Source organism: Arabidopsis thaliana, chromosome 3, assembly GCF_000001735.4.
Source record: "Arabidopsis thaliana chromosome 3, partial sequence".
Lineage (NCBI taxonomy): Eukaryota > Viridiplantae > Streptophyta > Magnoliopsida > Brassicales > Brassicaceae > Arabidopsis > Arabidopsis thaliana.
Window position 1 is genome coordinate 20,622,590 of NC_003074.8, and position 20,074 is coordinate 20,642,663.

Sequence of the window (20,074 nt, forward strand, 5' to 3'; positions counted from 1 at the left end):
TTCGTACACTTAAAAGTTAAAACCCTAAGGAAAGGCCAAAACCCAGAGACTGAGAGAATCCATTTTCTTTTAATCGCCATGGGTTTCGCTTTGTGCATTCGTAGATCAGCTTCTACTTTAGCTTCCGTGTGTGGTCGTGTGGCTCGAGCTCAAGCCGTCTCCGCTATCGTTAATCGCTCGTCTCTTGTTCCCAAGCCATCTCTGCTTCGGCCCTTCGTCTCTCGTGGCTTTCCTTATTCGACGGCCACTGAGCCGTTAAAGTCCGATCAGACGCTTATACAAGTGATTGACTCTGAGATCAAGGATTCTTTCGAAGCAGATGATCACGATGCGGTAATAACTGATCTTTATCACTTGATTCCTGGGAAAATAAACGAATCTGTGGGATTTGTTTTTTTCTTGGTTTTTGATAGAGAATTGTAGAAGCAGTGTTGAAAATTGGACTGAATCTGTGAGTTTGCTTACTCTGTGGAAGCCATAAGCTTTAGTGGGAACTCATGGTTGAATCTAACTGGAGACTTTCTATGCCTTAAATCGCATTTCTTTCAGAATTTGTTGAGTAAAAGTTCATACATTTCGGAATTTGATCATGAACCTGTTTTGATTCTGAGCTCACACAAATTGCATGAACCTGTTTTGGTTATAAGCTTATGAGAGACTACATGGTTCTTCTGGTTATATATTTCAGGATGAAGAGACGATAGACTCTAGTGACTTTCCTTTCAAAATCGAAGATAATCCTGGACACAGGACTGTGACATTGACTAGAGAATACAATGGAGAGCAGATTAAAGTAGAAGTAAGCATGCCTGGTCTTGCCATGGATGAAAATGAAGATGATGTGGATGACGATGAAGATGGTGATGGTCGTCATGAGAAATCGAATGAATCAAGCATTCCACTTGTTGTCACTGTGACCAAGAAGAGTGGACTTAGCCTAGAGTTTAGCTGCACTGCTTTCCCTGATGAGATTGTCATTGATGGTTTGTCTGTGAACCGTCCAGATGATTCTTCTGAAGAACAGTTGACTTATGATGGGCCAGATTTTCAGTAAGCAACATACTGTATATCCCCTCTGTTTTAACCATATGATAACCCCAAGAAAAAACTCATATGTTGTTTCTTTCTTGTGCTTTGCAGGGAGTTGGATGAGAATATGCGCAAGTCGTTCCACAAGTTTCTAGAGACGAGAGGAATCAAAGCAAGCGCAACGGATTTCTTGTATGAGTACATGATGAAGAAAGATAGCAGAGAGTACTTACTATGGTTGAAGAAGCTCAAAACCTTTGTCCAAGAATGAAGGAGACACGCTTAAGTAGAGTAAGAGCTAGATTGTTTTATGTTTGCAGATTTCATTTGTAATGACTTTTGAGTTCACAATGGGGTTTTGAATGTGAAATGCCGATTTGTATCTTTGTCTAGACCACAAATTAGAAAAAATATAACTTATTCTGCATGGAGAAATGATACAAATAGTTGTGGTAAATCAAAGGTTGTGGACATGTATGGAGCTTTTTTGACATGAAGAGAAGCTGCTAAACATTTCACTATTATCAAAGACCACTTAAGTAATGAGATCTTCTTATGATGGTACAAACCTCAAGGAACACTATATCCTATGTAAAAGGGGGAAAAAACTTCAATCATAATTGTAAAACATAATATGACATCAGCAGAGAAAGAGAGAACTAAATTCCATTCTCAACAGCCTCTGTCCTTTGTAAGACAGGAAGATCCTTATGGGTGTAAACGATTCCATTGTCTCCATCCACAACTTGTCCCTTTCCTCTCATTATCCTGTCATTCATCACCACAACCATTTAAACTTCACAGCTTTTGACAAATCAGTGAACTATGGAAGAGAGAGAAACAAAATAACTCAATTGTAGTACCATCTTGTTGTCAATAATCCTTCAACTCCAACTGGACCACGGGCATGAATCCTGCTTGTGCTTATTCCCACCTATACATAAGAACAAATCACATTGGCCATTTATTCATTGACACTTCTCCATTTGTTTGGTTTATATATGTGATATTATTGGTAACTCTCTCTCTTCCCTACCTCAGCACCAAGTCCGAACCTAAAACCATCAGAGAATCTTGTGCTTGCATTGTGGAAAACAGCAGCACTGTCGAGAACACGCAAATATTAGAAGAATTAGTTTTCCCATATATCCAACTACAAACATTCTATGGACTGGAAAATCAACAGCAGAAAATGTTTTAGTATATATGGTTATTACCTGTCCACTTGGCGGAGGAATATTTCTGCTACTTCACTATCTTCCGTCACTATGCAATCAGTGTGTGCACTGCTCTCATAAGATAAGACAAAGGAGTGACCACACTTTCAGCACATGCATGGAATACAGAGCGGTAGGTCCTTTGAAAAATTTGAAATCAGCAGTAATTTTACCTTCCATGTTGGTGAATATGATCTATAGCACCATATACGTCTTCTACAATTTCAACGGTGCAGGCCTTGGAACTGTACTCGTGGTGAAATGATTTTGTTTCCGGAATATTCAGTTTTGCACTTGCTCTTGGCCCACCATACAAAGTGACGCCTGCAATTTGACACGTACACTTCAGACAAGTCTCTTTGAAAACGGTCAACAAACAAAACACTATCTTAATTTCAGTGTTTATGGTTTGAAATACTCTAGTTTAGTATTAAATATAAAACAACAGTTGTAAGGAAATCCAGATTGGAAGATAGATCCAAATAATAAAAAAAAAGAATTATTTTCCCAAGCTACTATACTCACCTTTGGTTTGCAGAACATAAATAAGATCATCGAGAAAACCATTCTGCTCCAAATCTTTATGTACAAGAAGGGTTTCCTGTTAGGACCAAATAAAAAGAGAAGGTGAAGTGAGACAAAAAGTACTAAGTGAGAACCAAAAACGAAATCACTTCGCATAAGTGAACAGTAGTGAAAGAGACAAGAATCTCTAACCATCGCATTACAGGCTGCTGGATAGTCCAACTTTGCATCGGAAACAATGCGCTTTGCCATGTCCAGTTTACCAGACTTATCAACATATACATGACAGATTCCATCTGGAAACACCCAAAAAATAAGCCATGTTCTCTCTAGGCCAATCCAACTTAAGAACTTAATGGAACTGAACTTATAAACATACCAGCATGGCCTAGCACTGGGATTTTCGTCGAGTTTTTTATTTGAGAAACAAGCTTGTTGCTGCCTCTTGGGATCACAAGATCAATAACGTCATCAAGCTGTACCAAAAATGTAAATGGTGGGTTCCAGTATAAGTGAAAAAAGCTAATCACTTCTGGGGACTTGCCATTCATATGTATCTATCTGCTTACCTTGAGCAAATCAGGAATCTCCTCTCTTGAGGTCACAAGTCCTATGAGTTTACCTCCAACAGTCTCCGGAATTGCATCAGTGATCACCTTTAATTTTCCCATGTATTTCAAAAATTAGCCAGACGAATTTTGGGAAGCAAGCAAATGACTAGATTGAAGTTTACACCAATCTATGAAAAATGAGATCGATGTACCTTGTGTAAGATAGCATTTGATCGACGAGCCTCCTTTCCACCCTTCAGCAGAAGACCATTTCCACTCCGGATTGCAAGCGAAGCTATCTGTTTTATTTATTGATAGAGCATGGTGTTCAGCGATCAGAACTCACATCTAAGAGTATAAAGGACAATGACACATGACATACCTGAACAAGTGCATCAGGCCGGGATTCAAAAACAATCAGAAGAACACCTATTGGTGATGAGGTCTTCTCTAAAATAAGATCATCTGCAACCTGTTACATTATAAATGTCAAGGATAATATGAATTAGACAAAAAATGTCATATTAAGAGGAGGAGGTTTTACATCATATGAGGATATCTCTTCCCTGTATTTAAAATCTAGTTTGGAATTTGGTGGTAAAGTATTGTCGTCAGATTACCTGAGTTTTCTTTAATACACGGCCTATTGGATCTTCCATTTCGGCTAGCTGGCGAACGGAAGCTGCAAGGCTTGAGATCTATCAAGCACAAAACAGTGTAAAAAGAGAAATAAATACACCATATGAAGACAAAAAAAATGGTACAATAAATTAAATCACGCAGTGAATATACTGTCTTACCTTCCCAGGCTTCATAACTAAGCGAGCTACCAAAGACTCTTCATATCCAGCTTCTTGTGCTGCAGCAACATCTAAATCATTCTCAGCTTTAATTGTTTTCTCATTTACTTCAAGGGCATTGGCAATGTCGTGTAGAATTTGTTTCCTATCTTCTGAAGATAAGGCCTGTAAGCAAATTGCATACAAGTTGAGTACACTGGCATAACAAGAAACAATATCTGAATTTGAGTTCACTTGCAATCAAAGCCTTAACATTACCTGAAGCTTTCTTGAGCTTTCCCTTGCAGCAACTGCCATGTCACGAGAAGTAGTATCTACGACCGGAGCCCATAAATGAGCATCTTGATGGAACAGGGTACCAACACGCAGTCCTCTAAGGACTTTACTTATATTCTCAGCTGCATATCCACTTCATGAAAATAGCAAAAAAAAAAAAAAATCACTCTTCCATCCAACATTATATGTTGTTAGCTTATTGATCAGGGCCTTCTATATTCTGAAATTTCAAGGGAAGACAGGATTCTAAATATTCAGGGAACAAGCTACGTGGAGAGAAAAAGATGTGGTAAAGTAGAGAACTTCAACAGTGCTACAATCTTGAGCTTACAATATCGCTCATTTTTTTAATTCCCATACTTTACATTGCAGCAGAGGAAGAAAAAGAATTATCTGTTTCAAAGTTGGAGACTAAATTTTTTACAACATAGAGTTATGCAGTATAATTACAGATTATGAGTACGGAAGGGCCTTTTACCTGGTTATGATAACAGGAACGCCACCATAAGCTGCATTAACAGCAGCTTTAACTTTTGCAGTCATACCCCCTCGTCCTAATTTGGACTTTTCGCCAAAAGTAATCTCGTCCTGGTGTTTTTCTTTAATGAATGTGTGTATTAATTTTGAGGTAGAATCACTTGGAGGGCCAGTGTAAAGGCCCTCAACATCACTTAGAAGAATCAAAAGATCAGCTTTCAGCTCTAGCGACAGAAGAGCGGCTAAGCTGTCATTATCCCAAAATATACCAGTAGAATCCTGTATACGTTGAAGTACAGTGAAGCTGTAAGTTAGTAGACTAAAAGATTCAGAGGAACTAGGAAATTACTTGATTCTAGTTTCATCATGTACAGTCAATAAGTATCGCTTTACAATTTCTCACATCTCCAAAGTTAGTAGAACTCTATGTCAAAGAGCAAAAGAAAGGCAATCAACAAACCTTGTAGGGGGCTCTGCGAGTGCTTATAGCATCATTCTCATTGAAAACTGGAATAACCCTCATCCTCAGCATCGCTTTGACAGTTTCACTAAGTTGCTTCCTGAAATCCTTATCTCTAAAACTGCTATCGGTCACAAGCATTTGAGCAACCGTCACATCCAACTACCACACAAAAAGACGAAAAAAGCAACACATCAATATTTGAAATGCTTGCCAATAATCAAGACACAACCAAAAAAAAAAAGCATCGCATCACCTGGTCAAACATAGTCTCATAGTAAGCCATGAGACTGCTCTGCCCAACACCAGCACAAGCCTTCCCATCAAGTTCCATTTGTGGCTTCTGTAAATCTGCAAAACTGAAAATCCGAAGAGAACAAAAATCAGCACAGAAACACTAAAAACAAAAAAAACTTTAAACTTGTTCCAATAATATAACCTGCTGTTGACTAATTGTCTGTATCGAAGCCTTTGTCGACCAAGACCAACGGCACCAGATGACACCAAAATGACCTCAAATCCATCTGAGTTTAACTCCGCAAGCTGATATTATATTACACAAGTCCTTCAAAAACCATTTTTTCGATTCTGTTTTTAAAGCAAGAACATATATTGAGTATATCAAAATACCTGTTCACAGATAGCTCCTAAACGTCCAAGAGCCAATCTTCCACCTTTCCCAGTAACAACTGCAGTCCCAACCTGTAAACAATAACAAAAAATCGATCAAATAGAGATAAGGGTAGTGAGAAAAATCGAAAATTTAGGATTGAAAGAAACAAAATTGTCATTGTTTTTCAACATTACTCCAGATTTCTCCGCCGCCAAAAAACAAATGTTAAAAAACTTAAGAAAGCAATCATTGAAAAAGTACGGATTAATACAAATACCAATTGACATCAACCAACAACACAGACGAAGCTCCGATGAAAAAAAAGTCAAACCCAGGAATGTTTTTGAAGACAATCATCAATCAACAAAAAAAATTCACAGAGAATTTCAAACCTTGACGACGATACGCTTAACGTCTTTGGCGAACGCGCGTGAACGATCGATCTCCGTCATAGTTTGTGTCTATCGAAAACACGAGAGAACGAGTCAACTTAGTCGGACTCAGTTGAAGGAAGAAGCGGACGTGGAGAATATTGGATAATCCGGTGTGGAGAGATTCTACTGTGAGGAAGCGAACGGGTTTTTAAGAGCGTAGGACAACTTGTCAAAATAGTCAAATAAGTCCTTAATCTTTGTAATCATCAAGTAATAATACCCAAGTTGTTAAAACTAACATTTAAGTCCTAATCATAGTGGTTTATGTTAAAGATTCCAATTATCAATAGATAACGTCTATAGTTTTTTTTTTGTGGATTTGAGAATTGTCTGCATTTTGTCTTGTGTGATTATTTTGTTGTCGGTTGTTCTTAGCAAATGATTGCCAACTACCATGTAAACAATTTATTTTGTGTTACTTATGACTAAAATACAAAGATTATAATGTATATGGTATTGTGCCTATATAGAAATGTATCAGAAATCTGTTGTGGTTATTTATTTGATATTTTTTGTCTGTAAAGTGTTTATTATATACCTTAATTATTCTTAGTATCAAAAATTCAAAAACTCATCGCAATAGCACTAATTTCAAACTAAAATTTGTGGCAAAATTGTTTTTAATTCTTTGTAAAATCATTTGCACTTTACTCAGTAAAATTTGTTAAGGTTAGAAGTTTTAACAAATTATATGGCCGAATTGTAAAATAGTTATAAGTTAAGATTCATTTTGTATTTTTCTGAACCTTTTATAAAATACTTTTTTTTTTGGATAAGAACCTTTTATAAAATACTTAGATCATCTCCATTGGTAATCTCTCAAAAGAGTTTCTCACTACTAATATAATAAAAATAATAAAAAGAGAAGAGAGAGAGAGTGTAGAAAGTTTCTCAAGTGAGAAACTATGAGATACTCTCTACAAGCCATCATTATATTTCTCTTATCTCAATTGGTTCAATTTTTTCATTAAAATAAAAATTTAATTATATAATAAAAATTTAGTAAAATACTAATATTTTTTTTGTTTGAGAAACCAAAAGGTTTCTCCTTGATGGAGATGCCTTTAGGTTTACTTTATATTATTATTCATGTTTTTAACTAAATTTTTCCAACCACATGGCGCCACGTGATGACGTGTGGTGGTGCAGGCTAAAAGAATCAGGGTGTGGCGCAGTGGATTAACTCTATGGTGGTGGGGTATTTTGGGTAATTTAAAAATTGGCGGCTGAGAGAGCTTCGTGAACGTGAACAACACAAAGGTTTTTGGACAACAAAGCAAGTTTACTTGGCAATATCTCCATGAAACTTATCAATATATTCCTAATTCATACGCGGCGCCACAACATTTCTTTATCATCATTAGTTTTTTAATTTGTTATCGTTAAGTCCAAATTTCATATGATTTTGACACAATATGTGACATTTGCTCTATTTAGTAATAATAACAATCGTCCATATATTTACAAGGAAATGTTTATTTTATAGATATGGAGAATTTCAGTGTATTTAGAGACGAGCACTTGTGTTTTGTCTTTTGTTTTCATCAGTTTATTCTTAATTTTAATTTTCTATAGTCATTGGTAGATCCCACGGTAATCACTAAAAGGTCAGTTGCCTCCCAAAGTTTTTTATTTATAAATCTTTTTAAAGGTCCAAGGGTCCATCTAAATGCCTCGAGTGTCGAGTCTAATTAGTCTTTCGCACAAGTTTCAGTTATTTATTTAGTTCTCTTTAAAATATTACGTAACGCTTACTAGTTTTGTTTCCTAGTAATCTATATGTGCGGGTAATGATGAAGTATTCATTTATATATACAAAAATCTATAATCATGTAATCCATATGTTTTTTAGATTTTAGCACTAGAAATCTGAGTCTTCGGCCAAGTGTCCGACTAATTCAAAGATGAATCTGTTATTTGATGAAGAGTTTTCTGCACATCAAATAACTTGAATCTATTATTTGATGAAGAGTCTACCACAGTCCACAGATATTTCATCTAAATGATCAAATGGTTCACACATAATATTTATATACATAGGCAAGCTACACGAATTAGTCTTAGATCTAATACTATCGGTACCACACACATAGTGAAATCATGTATCCCATATTTATACTTAACTTTTTCTTAATCAATTCGTTTTTCTTAGTAATCATGTATCGGACTCATGACGACAGTCTCTTATAAAGTTGTTACTTTCGCTAATACTGAATCCAATTACTTGTAGTAGTGTATAACACATGTAAATCTTAGACACGCATGTTTTTTTTCGTTTTTTTTTTTTTTTTTTATATAACTAACATGTTGTGGTTGATAGTAATTCACAAAAAACATATCTTCAGAAGTTTTCTTCTATATGAAAAGTTATGGGACACACGCGTCTTCCTCTATAATTCTAGCCCAAAAAATTTCGCTTGTGAGGCTAAGAGCCAAACAGTATAAGCCTATATAACAATTGTCCAAACTCATGTCAATTATCAATATACGTACGTCTTTCAAGCTCCAACTCTTGTCCAATCTCCATCACTTTTTAACAGGATCCGTTATCTAGATTACGTACGCTACGAATAAACAATTTCACACGGCAGTAAATGATTATAATCGGTAATATTCTTCTTCTGCTAGTCGTTTGCCATGATACCATTTTTGTCACCAACCAAAAATGATGGCAAATGATGTACTACTAAAAACTATGTGAAAATGATTTAACAATAGTTTTTTACAATTAAAATGAATATTTAAACAATTTAGATACTATAAACCTTTATAAAGAAGAAGCAATTCTTTCTCTTACTACTAGTTTTGAAATTCTTGTATAAATGCTGAATATATTGGATCACGTTCCTTAACCACAAAGAGAATTCGAAGAACGTAGTGTCGTAATCTGGCCCATGGTTTCTTCTATGGATCATGCAAAATTAACAATTTGGCCGACGTGCAAAACAAAAAAAGAAAGCAAACGAATATTTATGTGTACGATTATGATTATCTATATATGTATTTTAACTATTATTGTATATATTCATTCGTGGGGTCGAATGGTCACTTCCAAGAATTTATGCCACATTTCAAGATATATGTTCAGCCGCATGGCCGACATCATCGTTATAGTTTGATATCTTATAAGGGTTCACGATCCAAATTTTTGGTACATGACAAACTGACGATAATAATCAAATTAGTATACGAATTTTCGCTATGTGGATTTAAATTAGGGTTCAAGTGCAAAGATGTTGTAAGTATAGTTAATCGAAATCAGAGAATCTAAATTACTTTAAATTAATGTCTGATCAATATATGCCGCACATTCTATTTTCTATAACATAAGGAATTTTATTATTATTTCAAAGTAAGATGAGATACTTTGTCAACCCATGCACACAAAATATGAAATATCTTATCTTTTCTTTCTTTTCTATTTTTAGCAAAAGAAAGAAAGAAAGGGAAAAAAAAAAGAATAATATCTTTTGTGCACTACACTATCATAAGAGTTCAGCCAATATGCAACACGAGCCATTTGGATTTTGGTAGGATGGTTTCAATGGAGTTACTAATTAATTTCCGTATAATGGAATTAACTATATAGCGTTTCTCGACTCAATAGTGACCTCCGAATTTTTATAAAACAATAATAATAATTAAAGGCAAATTTTGATTGGTACTGTTTGAATTAAATTGTTAAAAATGTATTTTGAAGAAAAAGAGGTCATCACGACGAGCTTCCAAAAGTGGAAAAGTCTAGTGCCGTCACGTTCAGAGACTATATAATACAAGCAAACAAGAAGTTACACTTATTTCTTTTTCCTTTTCTGCAGTTTTCTTCACGAACTGGAAAATCTCGTAGCCGTTTAGATATTTTCCTTGCATCCTTTTCACGAGAGTTTTAAAAAACTTGAACAACACCGGCTAAAAAAGGTTTCTCTTTTGTTTGGAACGACTCTATTAGAAAAACGTTTGATTGTTCTAAAAGGTTGGTTAAAATTAAAACTCTTGACATAATAAGTCTTCTATTTTGTTTTATTTTAATATACGTGGTGACAAGACGACGCATATAGAAGAAGAAAATCCAAAGAATCATTATCACTGTGCTATTAAAAAAATTTCATCGATTAAAAGTTAATAGAGACATGTCGACAAGAAATAAAAGTTAATGTAGACATAAGTGAGCTATAGACCGACAGGAAAATAAAAGAAAAACAGTTAATACATTTTTTTTATTTATTTATCAAACAGTTAATACATTATTAAAGTTAATTCAGTCATCGTGAAAAATGCTTTGAGTGATAATCAAAACGAGATTTAGCTTAATACAAACCAACTACTATAGAAGAAAGAAACAGAACCCTTTATTAAACATAAAAATAAAGATACCATTCGTGCTACATCAGGAAAAGTATTCGACAATAATTGAATGGAGACACTGCCCATTATGTTTGATATGCATATGTTCTCGAGATGTTGTGAAGTTCTAAAAAATCGAATAGAGATATGCAGATGTTTTTTAAAAGATTTATATTCCAATAATGGGCTTTAGCTGCCCTCTTTCCTTTGCAATAATGGGCTTTTACTCTAATTTGTAGTAGTTTTTTTTTCTATACCACTAACTTGTAGATTATTTCAAGTAAGAGACATAAACAAATACAGTATAACCACGTTTGTAAATTTTGGTTAAATTCTGCTTAGCAAAATGCCCCCCAAATAAAATTAAATACTATAAACACCAAGTTTACAAGCCAAAACCAACTACACTACTACAGTATTTTTAATTTTAAAGAATCCACAACATACACCATTAATATCATAATCTCAAACCCAACTTTAATGACTTTTGATTGCCACTTAAAACATCTCTACAATACCTCATTTTACATGCTCCAATTCCCCATTACCAACTATAATCTTACTCCATCTCTTATTCACCACTTACATTTTTCCAAATCACATTCTCACCAAAAAAAAACTGATTTCATTATAAAAACTCTCAACATTTTTTTCCAAATATAATCAAAATAGTTTTCAAAAGTAGTCTTGACTTTCAACATTACTTTTTTTTTTTTTTAACATCTTCATTTTATTGATATTGTACTTTCAACATTCCTTTTCCTCCAAGGCTTTCAAACAAGATAATTTGTCTTCTTTTTTTTTTAATTTATTTAAAATCTTTTTTTAATGATGTATAATTGGAGCCTCCTTTAAATTAGGGCCCAAACGGTGGCTTCTTTTAGATTATAACCCAGGGCCGGCGCAACCCTTCTTCTTAACAAAAACCTTTTGATTCCAATTGTTCTTCTCTCTTCTTCTTCTTCTTCTTCTTCTTCTTCTTCGCCGCTTCTTCTCTCTCGAATTCACCCCATCTCAAGTAAGCTTCTCCTATTTCCTTGTTATACCAAACAAACACCATCTTCAAGTCAATTGATTTTGTTACCCTAATTGTTCCCGTCCCCGTCTTGTAATATAATCGAAAAATCGAAACTTTCTGTTTTAGAGACATGGATTTTGTGAACCCTAATTGTTAACGAATCGTTGATATCTGTGACGTATATAAACCCTAATTTCGTTTTCATGTTTCTTTATCTACGCAGGTGTACGTTAGCCTCCTCCCTCTAATGGCGACTCGTAAGTTTTCTGCAGAGCTTACTTATGATATTGTTGTGTTTACTCTTCTGTGTATTTGACCTTAATGGGATTTGTGGGTAATACGCAGGTCTTCAGTTTGAGAACAACTGCGAAGTTGGTGTCTTTTCCAAACTCACTAATGCCTATTGCTTAGTCGCTATAGGAGGCTCTGAGAACTTTTACAGGTACCTTTTTTTTTTTTCTCTGTAAAGTTTTCAGTATTGTTTTTGCTTCTTCTATTTCACTTTTTTGATGTTTTTGGTTTGATGATTTGTGTAGTGCTTTTGAGTCGGAGTTAGCAGATGTTATCCCTATTGTTAAGACCTCTATTGGAGGAACACGAATTATTGGGCGTCTTTGTGCTGGTTAGCTTTCTCAACTAGCTGTTATATTTTCTTGCTTCAAATCATCGTGATTATTTCATTACTTTAGCGTAGTGAATGTGGTTTTGTGTTTCTTCGTATAGGAAACAAGAATGGGCTTCTTGTACCTCATACAACAACTGACCAAGGTAATTTTATACTTCTTTCCTCAGATCGTTTCTCATAACAATTAAGAATTGATTGTTTAATACCAGCATGATCCAGTTGTCTGAGATAGAGATTGTAGAGTTTTTGGTGAATATCTTTTATGTAACTTGCCTGAAGCATCTACTCTGCGCCTCTGCCCATACCTGTTTCATTTCAGTTTATGAGTGGACTTTTTATAACTGAATAAGCTTTTGGTGAAGATGATTTTCCTCCTTAACTTGTTGATGATTTTGTAATGTTGCAATATTTATTGAGTCTCTTGTTCTTTTATATTAGAAATCTATATAGGTTTTAGGTCTGTAATTGGTTGCATCTCCTGAGTCCTGCTTATTTTTTTATGTTTACTCGTCCAGAGCTTCAACACTTAAGGAACAGTCTACCTGATCAAGTTGTGGTCCAGCGAATTGATGAACGTCTGTCTGCTCTTGGAAATTGCATTGCCTGCAATGACTATGTAGCTCTTGCCCACACCGATCTTGATAAGGTAAAGATTCATGTCATACTTTATTTTTCTAATGAAACCTTTTCAAAAACATATACTCTTTTCATGACTGGCAAGAAATGGTGAAAGAATAAGTGCGCATTTTTACAAAAGTTAGCAGAAATGTAATTAAGCCTTTGTAATCACCATGAATCTTATATCTTCTGATGATGATGATAACGATAACAGAGTTGTACGTATGGCGTTTGGTTTGATGCCTCTGGTTCTTGTGTTTTTATTTTGCTTTGATAGGAAACCGAGGAAATAATAGCGGATGTACTTGGCGTTGAAGTTTTCCGTCAGACAATTGCAGGCAACATTCTCGTGGGCAGTTACTGTGCCCTATCCAACAAAGGTGGAATGGTAAGAGAATGAAAAACATAACTTCCCTTCGGAAATGGATGGCATTGGCATTGGTCTCTCATTAGAATTTGAATGTCTTTTCTCAAATAGGTCCATCCTCACACCTCAGTGGAAGACTTGGAAGAACTCTCAACACTTCTTCAAGTCCCTCTCGTTGCAGGAACCGTGAACCGTGGTAGTGAAGTTATCGCTGCGGGTATGACCGTTAATGATTGGACCTCTTTCTGCGGTTCAGACACAACTGCGACTGAGCTCTCTGTCATAGACAGCATCTTCAAGCTAAGGGAAGCCCAACCCAGCTCTATCGTCGATGAGATGAGGAAGTCATTGATCGATACCTATGTTTAAATTTTGTTTGTTTGGATGACACACACATCCCAACATCGCCAATGTGTCAATGTCAGAAAATTTTCATACTCTACTGTTTGCAAGAATTAGCTGTTTTATTTTATTTTTGTGTGGTTTTTAACAGTTTAAAGGAAATCTGTTGATGTCTCTTTGAATCTTTCTGAGTAAGTGATAAGAAAATTCTCCTTAATACTACACACATTTTCAATTTTCAATTTGGGGTCCACATTAGGTTCAAATTTTAGTGGAGAAGAAACCATTGGTGAATGGATAACGGTTTTGTTCGGTACAAATCCGAATTCTGCAATTATATGTGTGTAGATAAAGTTAACACCTTTTTCGTTTAGATAGTTTGAAGATTAAACTGAAAGTTAGGACCTTTCATTTCCAATCTCTAAACCCATTTCTCTACGATTAGAGAAGCTGACATCAAAATTGAAACTTGGGAAATTTTTGGATTTGTTCTTCTTCTATGGCAACTGGTAAATTTTCTGTTTCTCTATAACTGATTTATGACTTTTTCTGACTTTGTGTGTTCATTCTTTTACGTTTTCTGTTTGTTTGCCGGGAAACAAAATGAAGAAGACGATGGTGAATTGTCAGCTCGTTACCAGAACACGTTGGATGCATTGTCGTCTTTGATCACAAAACGTGGCCGTTTAGCTAGTAACAACCAATCTCACCGATTCCGTTTGCTCTTTCATTATCTCAAGGTTACAAATCACTTAAGCTTTTTTGTGTGTCGTGCCAAAATTTACGAGGTTTTTGAAAGATTCATGAATCTCTTAAAAGGTTCTTGAGCTTGAAGATGCAGTTTCACAAATGAAAATCATTCATGTGGCCGGAACTAAAGGAAAGGTACAGACTTTAAAGTTCCTTGAGATTATGCAATGAAGATTTTCAAGTTTTGTGATCGTTTTGAAGGGATCAACATGTACATTTGCGGAGTCTATTCTTCGTTGTTACGGTCTTCGAACTGGTCTCTTCACATCTCCTCACTTAATCGATGTCCGAGAGAGATTCCGTCTTAACGGGTAAGCTTCTGAAAACATACACTCATCTCAACGATTTTATCAAAGAAAATGTTCAAAAACATAATTTCTTGCTTCAGCATTGAGATAAGCCAGGAGAAATTTGTGAACTACTTTTGGTGTTGCTTTCATAAGCTCAAGGTGAGGAGTAAAAACAGAACATTCATATAGATACCTTTCCGGTTTTTCTGTCTCTCTCATTTCGTTATATGGTTCCACATTAAAGCGCAGGAGAAAACCAGCAATGAGGTTCCAATGCCTACTTATTTCTGCTTCCTTGCTTTATTAGCTTTCAAGATTTTCACAACAGAACAGGTTCTTAAATCTCTTTTCTACTAAGGTAAACTTAACTCATGTGATTTAATTAGACATATATGTCATTGATGGTATGTGCAGGTTGATGTTGTTATACTAGAAGTTGGCTTAGGTGGGAGATTCGATGCGACTAATGTGGTAAGAAAAGTCATTTTTCGTCAGATTAAGATTTGTTTTACCAGGTTTTGTCACTAACAAAGCATATGTTAATATAGATTCAGAAACCTGTCGTCTGTGGTATTTCTTCTCTAGGGTATGACCATATGGAGATTCTTGGTTAGTCTCTTTTGCGCCATTTTCCCAAAAATGGATCCAGTGTGTGTGTTTTAATCACTCGGTTTTATATATCTAGGATACACACTTGCTGAAATTGCTGCAGAGAAAGCCGGTATCTTCAAGGTGCAGACTAAAAGCTTCCAAGTTATTCGAGTTTCAGTTTCCTTCTTAATTGTTCTCTCTGTTGTAGAGTGGAGTTCCTGCTTTTACAGTGGCTCAACCTGATGAAGCAATGCGTGTACTCAATGAAAAAGCTTCAAAATTGGAGGTAAGGCTTCACAAAACAACCAAATCATTAGATGGTTGAGATGACATAAGGTTATCTATGAATTAGTACTTGTTGTGAAGGTGAATCTTCAGGTGGTGGAACCGTTGGACTCAAGCCAGAGACTCGGGCTTCAAGGCGAACATCAATATCTAAACGCTGGTCTTGCTGTTGCGTTGTGCTCTACATTTCTTAAAGAGATTGGTATTGAGGACAAGAATGGTTTGGATCAGACAGTAAGTTGAATTAAAAAAAACATTCTTGAGTTGTGAATTTCTTCTGTTAACAAGTAACGGTATTTTCTTACATGAAACAGAACGGTTTACCCGAAAAATTCATCTCTGGATTGTCAAATGCTTATTTGATGGGACGAGCTATGATAGTGCCTGATTCAGAACTCCCTGAAGAGATTGTGTATTACCTTGATGGAGCTCATAGTCCTGAAAGCATGGAAGCTTGCGCTATATGGTTTTCAAAACAGATCAAACAAAACCAAGAAAGAAACCAGAAAAGATCAGAGCAGGTAAAGATTTTTAAAATTGTGTCTTAAAGATTTCAAAAAATTCTGAAAAAGTTTTGCTAATGTTGGTATGTAATATGATGCAGATACTCTTGTTCAATTGTATGTCTGTTCGTGACCCGAGTTTGCTTCTTCCGCGATTAAGGAGTAAATGCATTGATCAAGGTGTTTTTAACTGTTTATGTCATGATAGAAACTTTATAAAGATGTTACAAGAAATATCATTTGAGAGTTTTTTCAAATTCTCAGGAGTTGATTTCAAGAGAGCCGTTTTTGTGCCAAACGTATCAGTGTACAACCAAGTGGGATCTTCGACAAACGTTGGCACACGTGTCGAGTCGATGTCGTGGCAGTTCGGTCTTCAGAGGATTTGGGAGAGTTTAGCTCGAGGTGAAGCAAAATCTAATTCAAAAAGTGATTCTAAAGGCAAAGAAGAAGAGAAGAGTTTCGTTTTCTCGTCACTTCCTGTGGCTGTTGACTGGCTCCGGGACAATGCTCGCCAAAGTAAACAAGTTCGTTTTCAGGTAAATTCAGTGTGTTACTTTTTACGTATAATGTTGGTTTCAGGTGACAACAAAGCGGCCTAAGTGGGATTTTGTTATATTTTGGGTGTTAGGTGTTGGTAACTGGTTCATTACATTTGGTGGGTGATCTCTTGAGATTTATCAAGAAATGAATATGTTTCTGCCATGTATTCTTGGCCAATCTTTGCCTGTAATGACTATATATCTCACAACATGATTTAACAAAAGAAAAGAAAAGATATTTCGACATGATTTAGCAAAACACAGAACACGTGCTGAATAAAACTAGCAAGGGTCCAACAAAATCTTACAAGATACAACGTTTTCAATTGTGTAACACCGAAGACACCGATTTTAAAGTACTAGTGGCCAAGCTTTCAAAGAGTAGATGTAGCAATGGAAAAGGAATCTCACCAGTCACCAGAAAAAGAAACAAGGAGAAAGAAATAAAAAAGAAGAGGTGAATCACGTGGCGGTAAAACGTTCGTTGCATCCAAAACGCTGTCGTTTTTAAAGTGTTTAGTGTTGCCGTGTAGGTGTGGCGTTGGAACCAAGCGTATACAACAAAGTCTTGAAGCAGAGAAAGAAAAAAGAAAGACGAGAGGCACACAAAAAGAGATACAAAACCAAAACTTTCAAGCAAAGCAATTCAATTTCAATCAAAAACCAAATCGAAGATCTTTGAAAGTTTCCTTTTTTTCCGAAATCTGAGCTTGGGTATTGTTGGATAAGCTTCTCGGAGATTGAGATTGAGGATTTTGATAGGTGAGGAGATTGAAAGATTTGGATTTTTGGGCGGCAAAAATGGTGATGCAGACGGAAGCTAGGGTTGGTGTGAGCTCAGGACATGGCGTAGCTTCGTCTTCTCATCGTTTAACGCAGGACCAGAGATCACATATCGAATCGGCGTCGCAGCTCTTAGCCGGAGGACTCGCTGGTGCTTTTAGCAAGACTTGTACTGCTCCTCTATCTCGTCTCACCATTCTCTTCCAGGTTCGTCATTTCATCGAGCGAGAAGAAGAAAAATTCAACCTTTTGTTTCATTACAACCCAATTTGTTGGTTTATTGAACTAAGACCAATTCAAAATTTCAAGTTCAATGTGTAATGGGATAATCAAACAATTTGGGGATCTGTGGAAATGAGAAAGCTGAATTGAGCTCTGCGTAAAGATAGAAAATCTATTAGTGTTTGATTATACCAAATCTTCTTAGCTGCACTTGTTTCTAACTCTGAATGCTTAAAAAGGGAAATTTTGTGTTAAAGCTGAGTTTTTTTTGGACAGCTTCTTGATTGTATACACTATGTTGTATTTAGGTGCAAGGTATGCACACAAATGCTGCAGCTTTAAGAAAGCCAAGCATATTACACGAGGCTTCACGGATATTGAATGAAGAAGGATTGAAAGCTTTTTGGAAAGGGAATCTAGTTACTATTGCTCACCGGCTTCCATATTCTTCTGTTAATTTCTACGCATATGAACACTACAAGAAGGTCTGAGAATCTAAACTAAATTCTTAGTGTGACATTACTCTCCACTGAGCCTATTTCTGATTTTGGACTTTTTTACTCGATTATTTACAGTTCATGTATATGGTTACTGGGATGGAAAATCACAAGGAGGGTATAAGTTCAAACCTTTTTGTACATTTTGTAGCCGGTGGTTTGGCTGGAATCACAGCTGCTTCTGCCACTTATCCACTTGATCTTGTTAGAACTCGTCTTGCTGCTCAGGTTGGAGTTTTTGAACATAAGTATTTGTCTATTTGATATGAACTTTGTTACACAGCCTTGTTTTCTAATTTTACTTGTTGAGATTTCATAACTGAAGCATTGTTGCATTAGCTGTCTGTTGACATTATTCTTTGCATCAATGGTAGACAAAAGTAATCTACTACTCGGGTATCTGGCATACTCTGCGCTCTATTACAACCGATGAAGGTATCTTGGGCCTCTACAAGGGACTAGGAACAACGCTTGTGGTATTTTCCACAGAAAGATGTATACATCATAAATGTTGTATCCTTTCACTTTCCTAACTATCCTGACTAAGGTTTTGTTTTTTGAAACAGGGTGTTGGGCCTAGTATTGCCATTAGCTTTTCTGTGTATGAATCATTGAGATCTTATTGGAGGTCAACTAGGTAATAAGTCGATCTCGATATTACAGTTTTGCAGTTTAACTATGCCACTTATCATTTATAATTACTCCTAAAATGATTTGTTGGTTTTCATTTTCTTAAGGCCCCATGATTCCCCTATCATGGTCAGTCTAGCTTGTGGAAGTCTTTCAGGAATAGCATCTTCAACAGGTAAGTTATCTTAGCTATTCGTTGGCCTTTTGCTTTCTTGTTTGCCATGAGACTCACTGTTTGACTGTAATTTGTCATTCTATGCCTTGCTCATAAACACTGATTGACTTAGCATGAGCATCAATCAGTTTCGTATTGCTGACAAGCATCACATCAATAGTCTCAAACTCAAAATTCTCTGTACTATGCTTTCAATTCACAATAGCTGAACATGGTGCATTCTAAGTTCCACTTTTGCTACAGAATGATAAATCTGTTGCTCCTTCTCATATGTATGCTTCTGTCTTTAGCAAATAGATATGATTACCATGATCTTTTCTAGTTGATTTTTCTCTGCAAGCATTTAACACAGTCTAATGTGAGGAATTTACTTCTATAAAGGTAGTTACTCATATAGTGTCTCATTTACTTAATCAAACACAAACAATGTTTACCTATATCACTCCATTTGTGGATAATATCTCTTTTGGCCCTTATATGAGTTTCACGTCGGGTCTTATTGTTCACGGCTGGTCTCATGCTGCATTCATAGGCAAGTAGAACCACTTCATAGCATTGATGCATTGGTCAAATTTCATATAATGTCATATCTAATGTGAGAAAAACAAAACTGCAGCTACGTTTCCATTGGATCTGGTGAGAAGAAGGAAGCAGCTGGAAGGAATAGGCGGGCGAGCGGTAGTGTACAAGACAGGTTTGTTAGGCACATTAAAGCGTATTGTTCAAACGGAAGGAGCGAGAGGCCTGTACAGAGGAATTCTTCCAGAGTACTACAAAGTGGTACCTGGTGTAGGGATTTGCTTCATGACCTACGAGACACTCAAGCTTTACTTCAAGGATCTTTCTTCGAATCTATAACGGTTTAAAAGGTTGGTAGATTTGTTTAGGTCTATTTTTGGTGAGAGGAAAAAAACTGTAAAAACCAAACAGCGGAAAATGATAATGTATACGAAATGTAGAATTATATATGTAGTTGTTGGATGTAGCTTATACGAGATTAACATTTGTATTGGTACAATCCTTTTCCATTGTTACATGGCTTATACGAAATGTAGAATCATTATGTATATGTAGTGTTGGTTAATACGTATATCAATTGAGGGCCCAATA

The 20,074-nt window shown here is 35.8% G+C and overlaps 5 protein-coding genes across 15 annotated transcripts; 4 read left to right on the forward strand and 1 right to left on the reverse strand.

Moving 5' to 3' along the window:
* Positions 1-17: 17 nt before the first annotated feature.
* Positions 18-1,462, forward strand: AT3G55605 (Mitochondrial glycoprotein family protein). The gene is made up of 3 exons (NM_115418.3): positions 18-333; positions 689-1,050; positions 1,141-1,462. Exons 1-3 carry the CDS (start codon positions 79-81, stop codon positions 1,298-1,300), a joined length of 777 nt encoding a protein of 258 aa, NP_567025.1. The 5' UTR covers positions 18-78; the 3' UTR covers positions 1,301-1,462.
* On the reverse strand, positions 1,431-6,706 carry P5CS2 (delta 1-pyrroline-5-carboxylate synthase 2). 2 transcript variants are annotated; one of them, NM_115419.5, is made up of 20 exons: positions 6,341-6,706; positions 5,966-6,037; positions 5,775-5,878; positions 5,592-5,694; positions 5,336-5,497; positions 4,877-5,154; positions 4,381-4,531; positions 4,123-4,287; positions 3,943-4,020; positions 3,705-3,794; positions 3,535-3,621; positions 3,341-3,427; positions 3,151-3,247; positions 2,964-3,067; positions 2,772-2,847; positions 2,420-2,570; positions 2,247-2,315; positions 2,066-2,132; positions 1,893-1,963; positions 1,431-1,797 (listed from the first exon to the last, which is right to left on the reverse strand). In NM_115419.5, the coding sequence occupies exons 1-20, from the start codon at positions 6,398-6,400 to the stop codon at positions 1,689-1,691; spliced, it is 2,181 nt and encodes a 726-aa protein (NP_191120.2). In that variant the 5' UTR covers positions 6,401-6,706; the 3' UTR covers positions 1,431-1,688. The 2 variants fall into 2 exon arrangements, with proteins under 2 accessions (NP_191120.2, NP_001118846.1); NM_001125374.1 differs by lacking the exons at positions 1,431-1,797; positions 1,893-1,963; positions 2,066-2,132; positions 2,247-2,315 and having other exon boundaries at positions 2,381-2,570; positions 6,341-6,504.
* A 4,761-nt stretch (positions 6,707-11,467) lies between these two features.
* Positions 11,468-13,966, forward strand: eIF6A (Translation initiation factor IF6). Its single transcript, NM_115420.4, has 8 exons — positions 11,468-11,744; positions 11,968-12,001; positions 12,090-12,186; positions 12,281-12,366; positions 12,468-12,512; positions 12,885-13,015; positions 13,265-13,375; positions 13,466-13,966. Exons 2-8 carry the CDS (start codon positions 11,992-11,994, stop codon positions 13,721-13,723), a joined length of 738 nt encoding a protein of 245 aa, NP_191121.1. The 5' UTR covers positions 11,468-11,744; positions 11,968-11,991; the 3' UTR covers positions 13,724-13,966.
* A 51-nt stretch (positions 13,967-14,017) lies between these two features.
* Positions 14,018-16,903, forward strand: DFD (DHFS-FPGS homolog D). Of its 7 annotated transcripts, none has more exons than NM_115421.4 (15): positions 14,018-14,205; positions 14,306-14,436; positions 14,516-14,581; positions 14,648-14,757; positions 14,835-14,895; positions 14,986-15,069; positions 15,151-15,207; positions 15,285-15,345; positions 15,422-15,468; positions 15,536-15,613; positions 15,694-15,846; positions 15,927-16,133; positions 16,217-16,295; positions 16,380-16,654; positions 16,747-16,903. In NM_115421.4, the coding sequence occupies exons 1-15, from the start codon at positions 14,196-14,198 to the stop codon at positions 16,804-16,806; spliced, it is 1,479 nt and encodes a 492-aa protein (NP_567026.3). In that variant the 5' UTR covers positions 14,018-14,195; the 3' UTR covers positions 16,807-16,903. The 7 variants fall into 7 exon arrangements, with proteins under 7 accessions (NP_567026.3, NP_001327282.1, NP_851017.1 ...); NM_180686.2 differs by having other exon boundaries at positions 14,077-14,205; positions 14,986-15,003; NM_180687.2 differs by having other exon boundaries at positions 14,085-14,205; positions 15,151-15,204.
* A 154-nt stretch (positions 16,904-17,057) lies between these two features.
* Positions 17,058-20,070, forward strand: AT3G55640 (Mitochondrial substrate carrier family protein). Of its 4 annotated transcripts, NM_001339740.1 has the most exons (8): positions 17,058-17,114; positions 17,191-17,647; positions 17,971-18,147; positions 18,238-18,387; positions 18,534-18,635; positions 18,726-18,796; positions 18,897-18,964; positions 19,581-20,070. In NM_001339740.1, exons 2-8 carry the CDS (start codon positions 17,459-17,461, stop codon positions 19,820-19,822), a joined length of 999 nt encoding a protein of 332 aa, NP_001319759.1. In that variant the 5' UTR covers positions 17,058-17,114; positions 17,191-17,458; the 3' UTR covers positions 19,823-20,070. The 4 variants fall into 4 exon arrangements, with proteins under 4 accessions (NP_001319759.1, NP_001327528.1, NP_191123.1 ...); NM_001339741.1 differs by having other exon boundaries at positions 17,059-17,114; positions 18,897-20,070; NM_115422.4 differs by lacking the exon at positions 17,058-17,114 and having other exon boundaries at positions 17,132-17,647.
* The last annotated feature ends 4 nt before the right edge of the window (positions 20,071-20,074 follow it).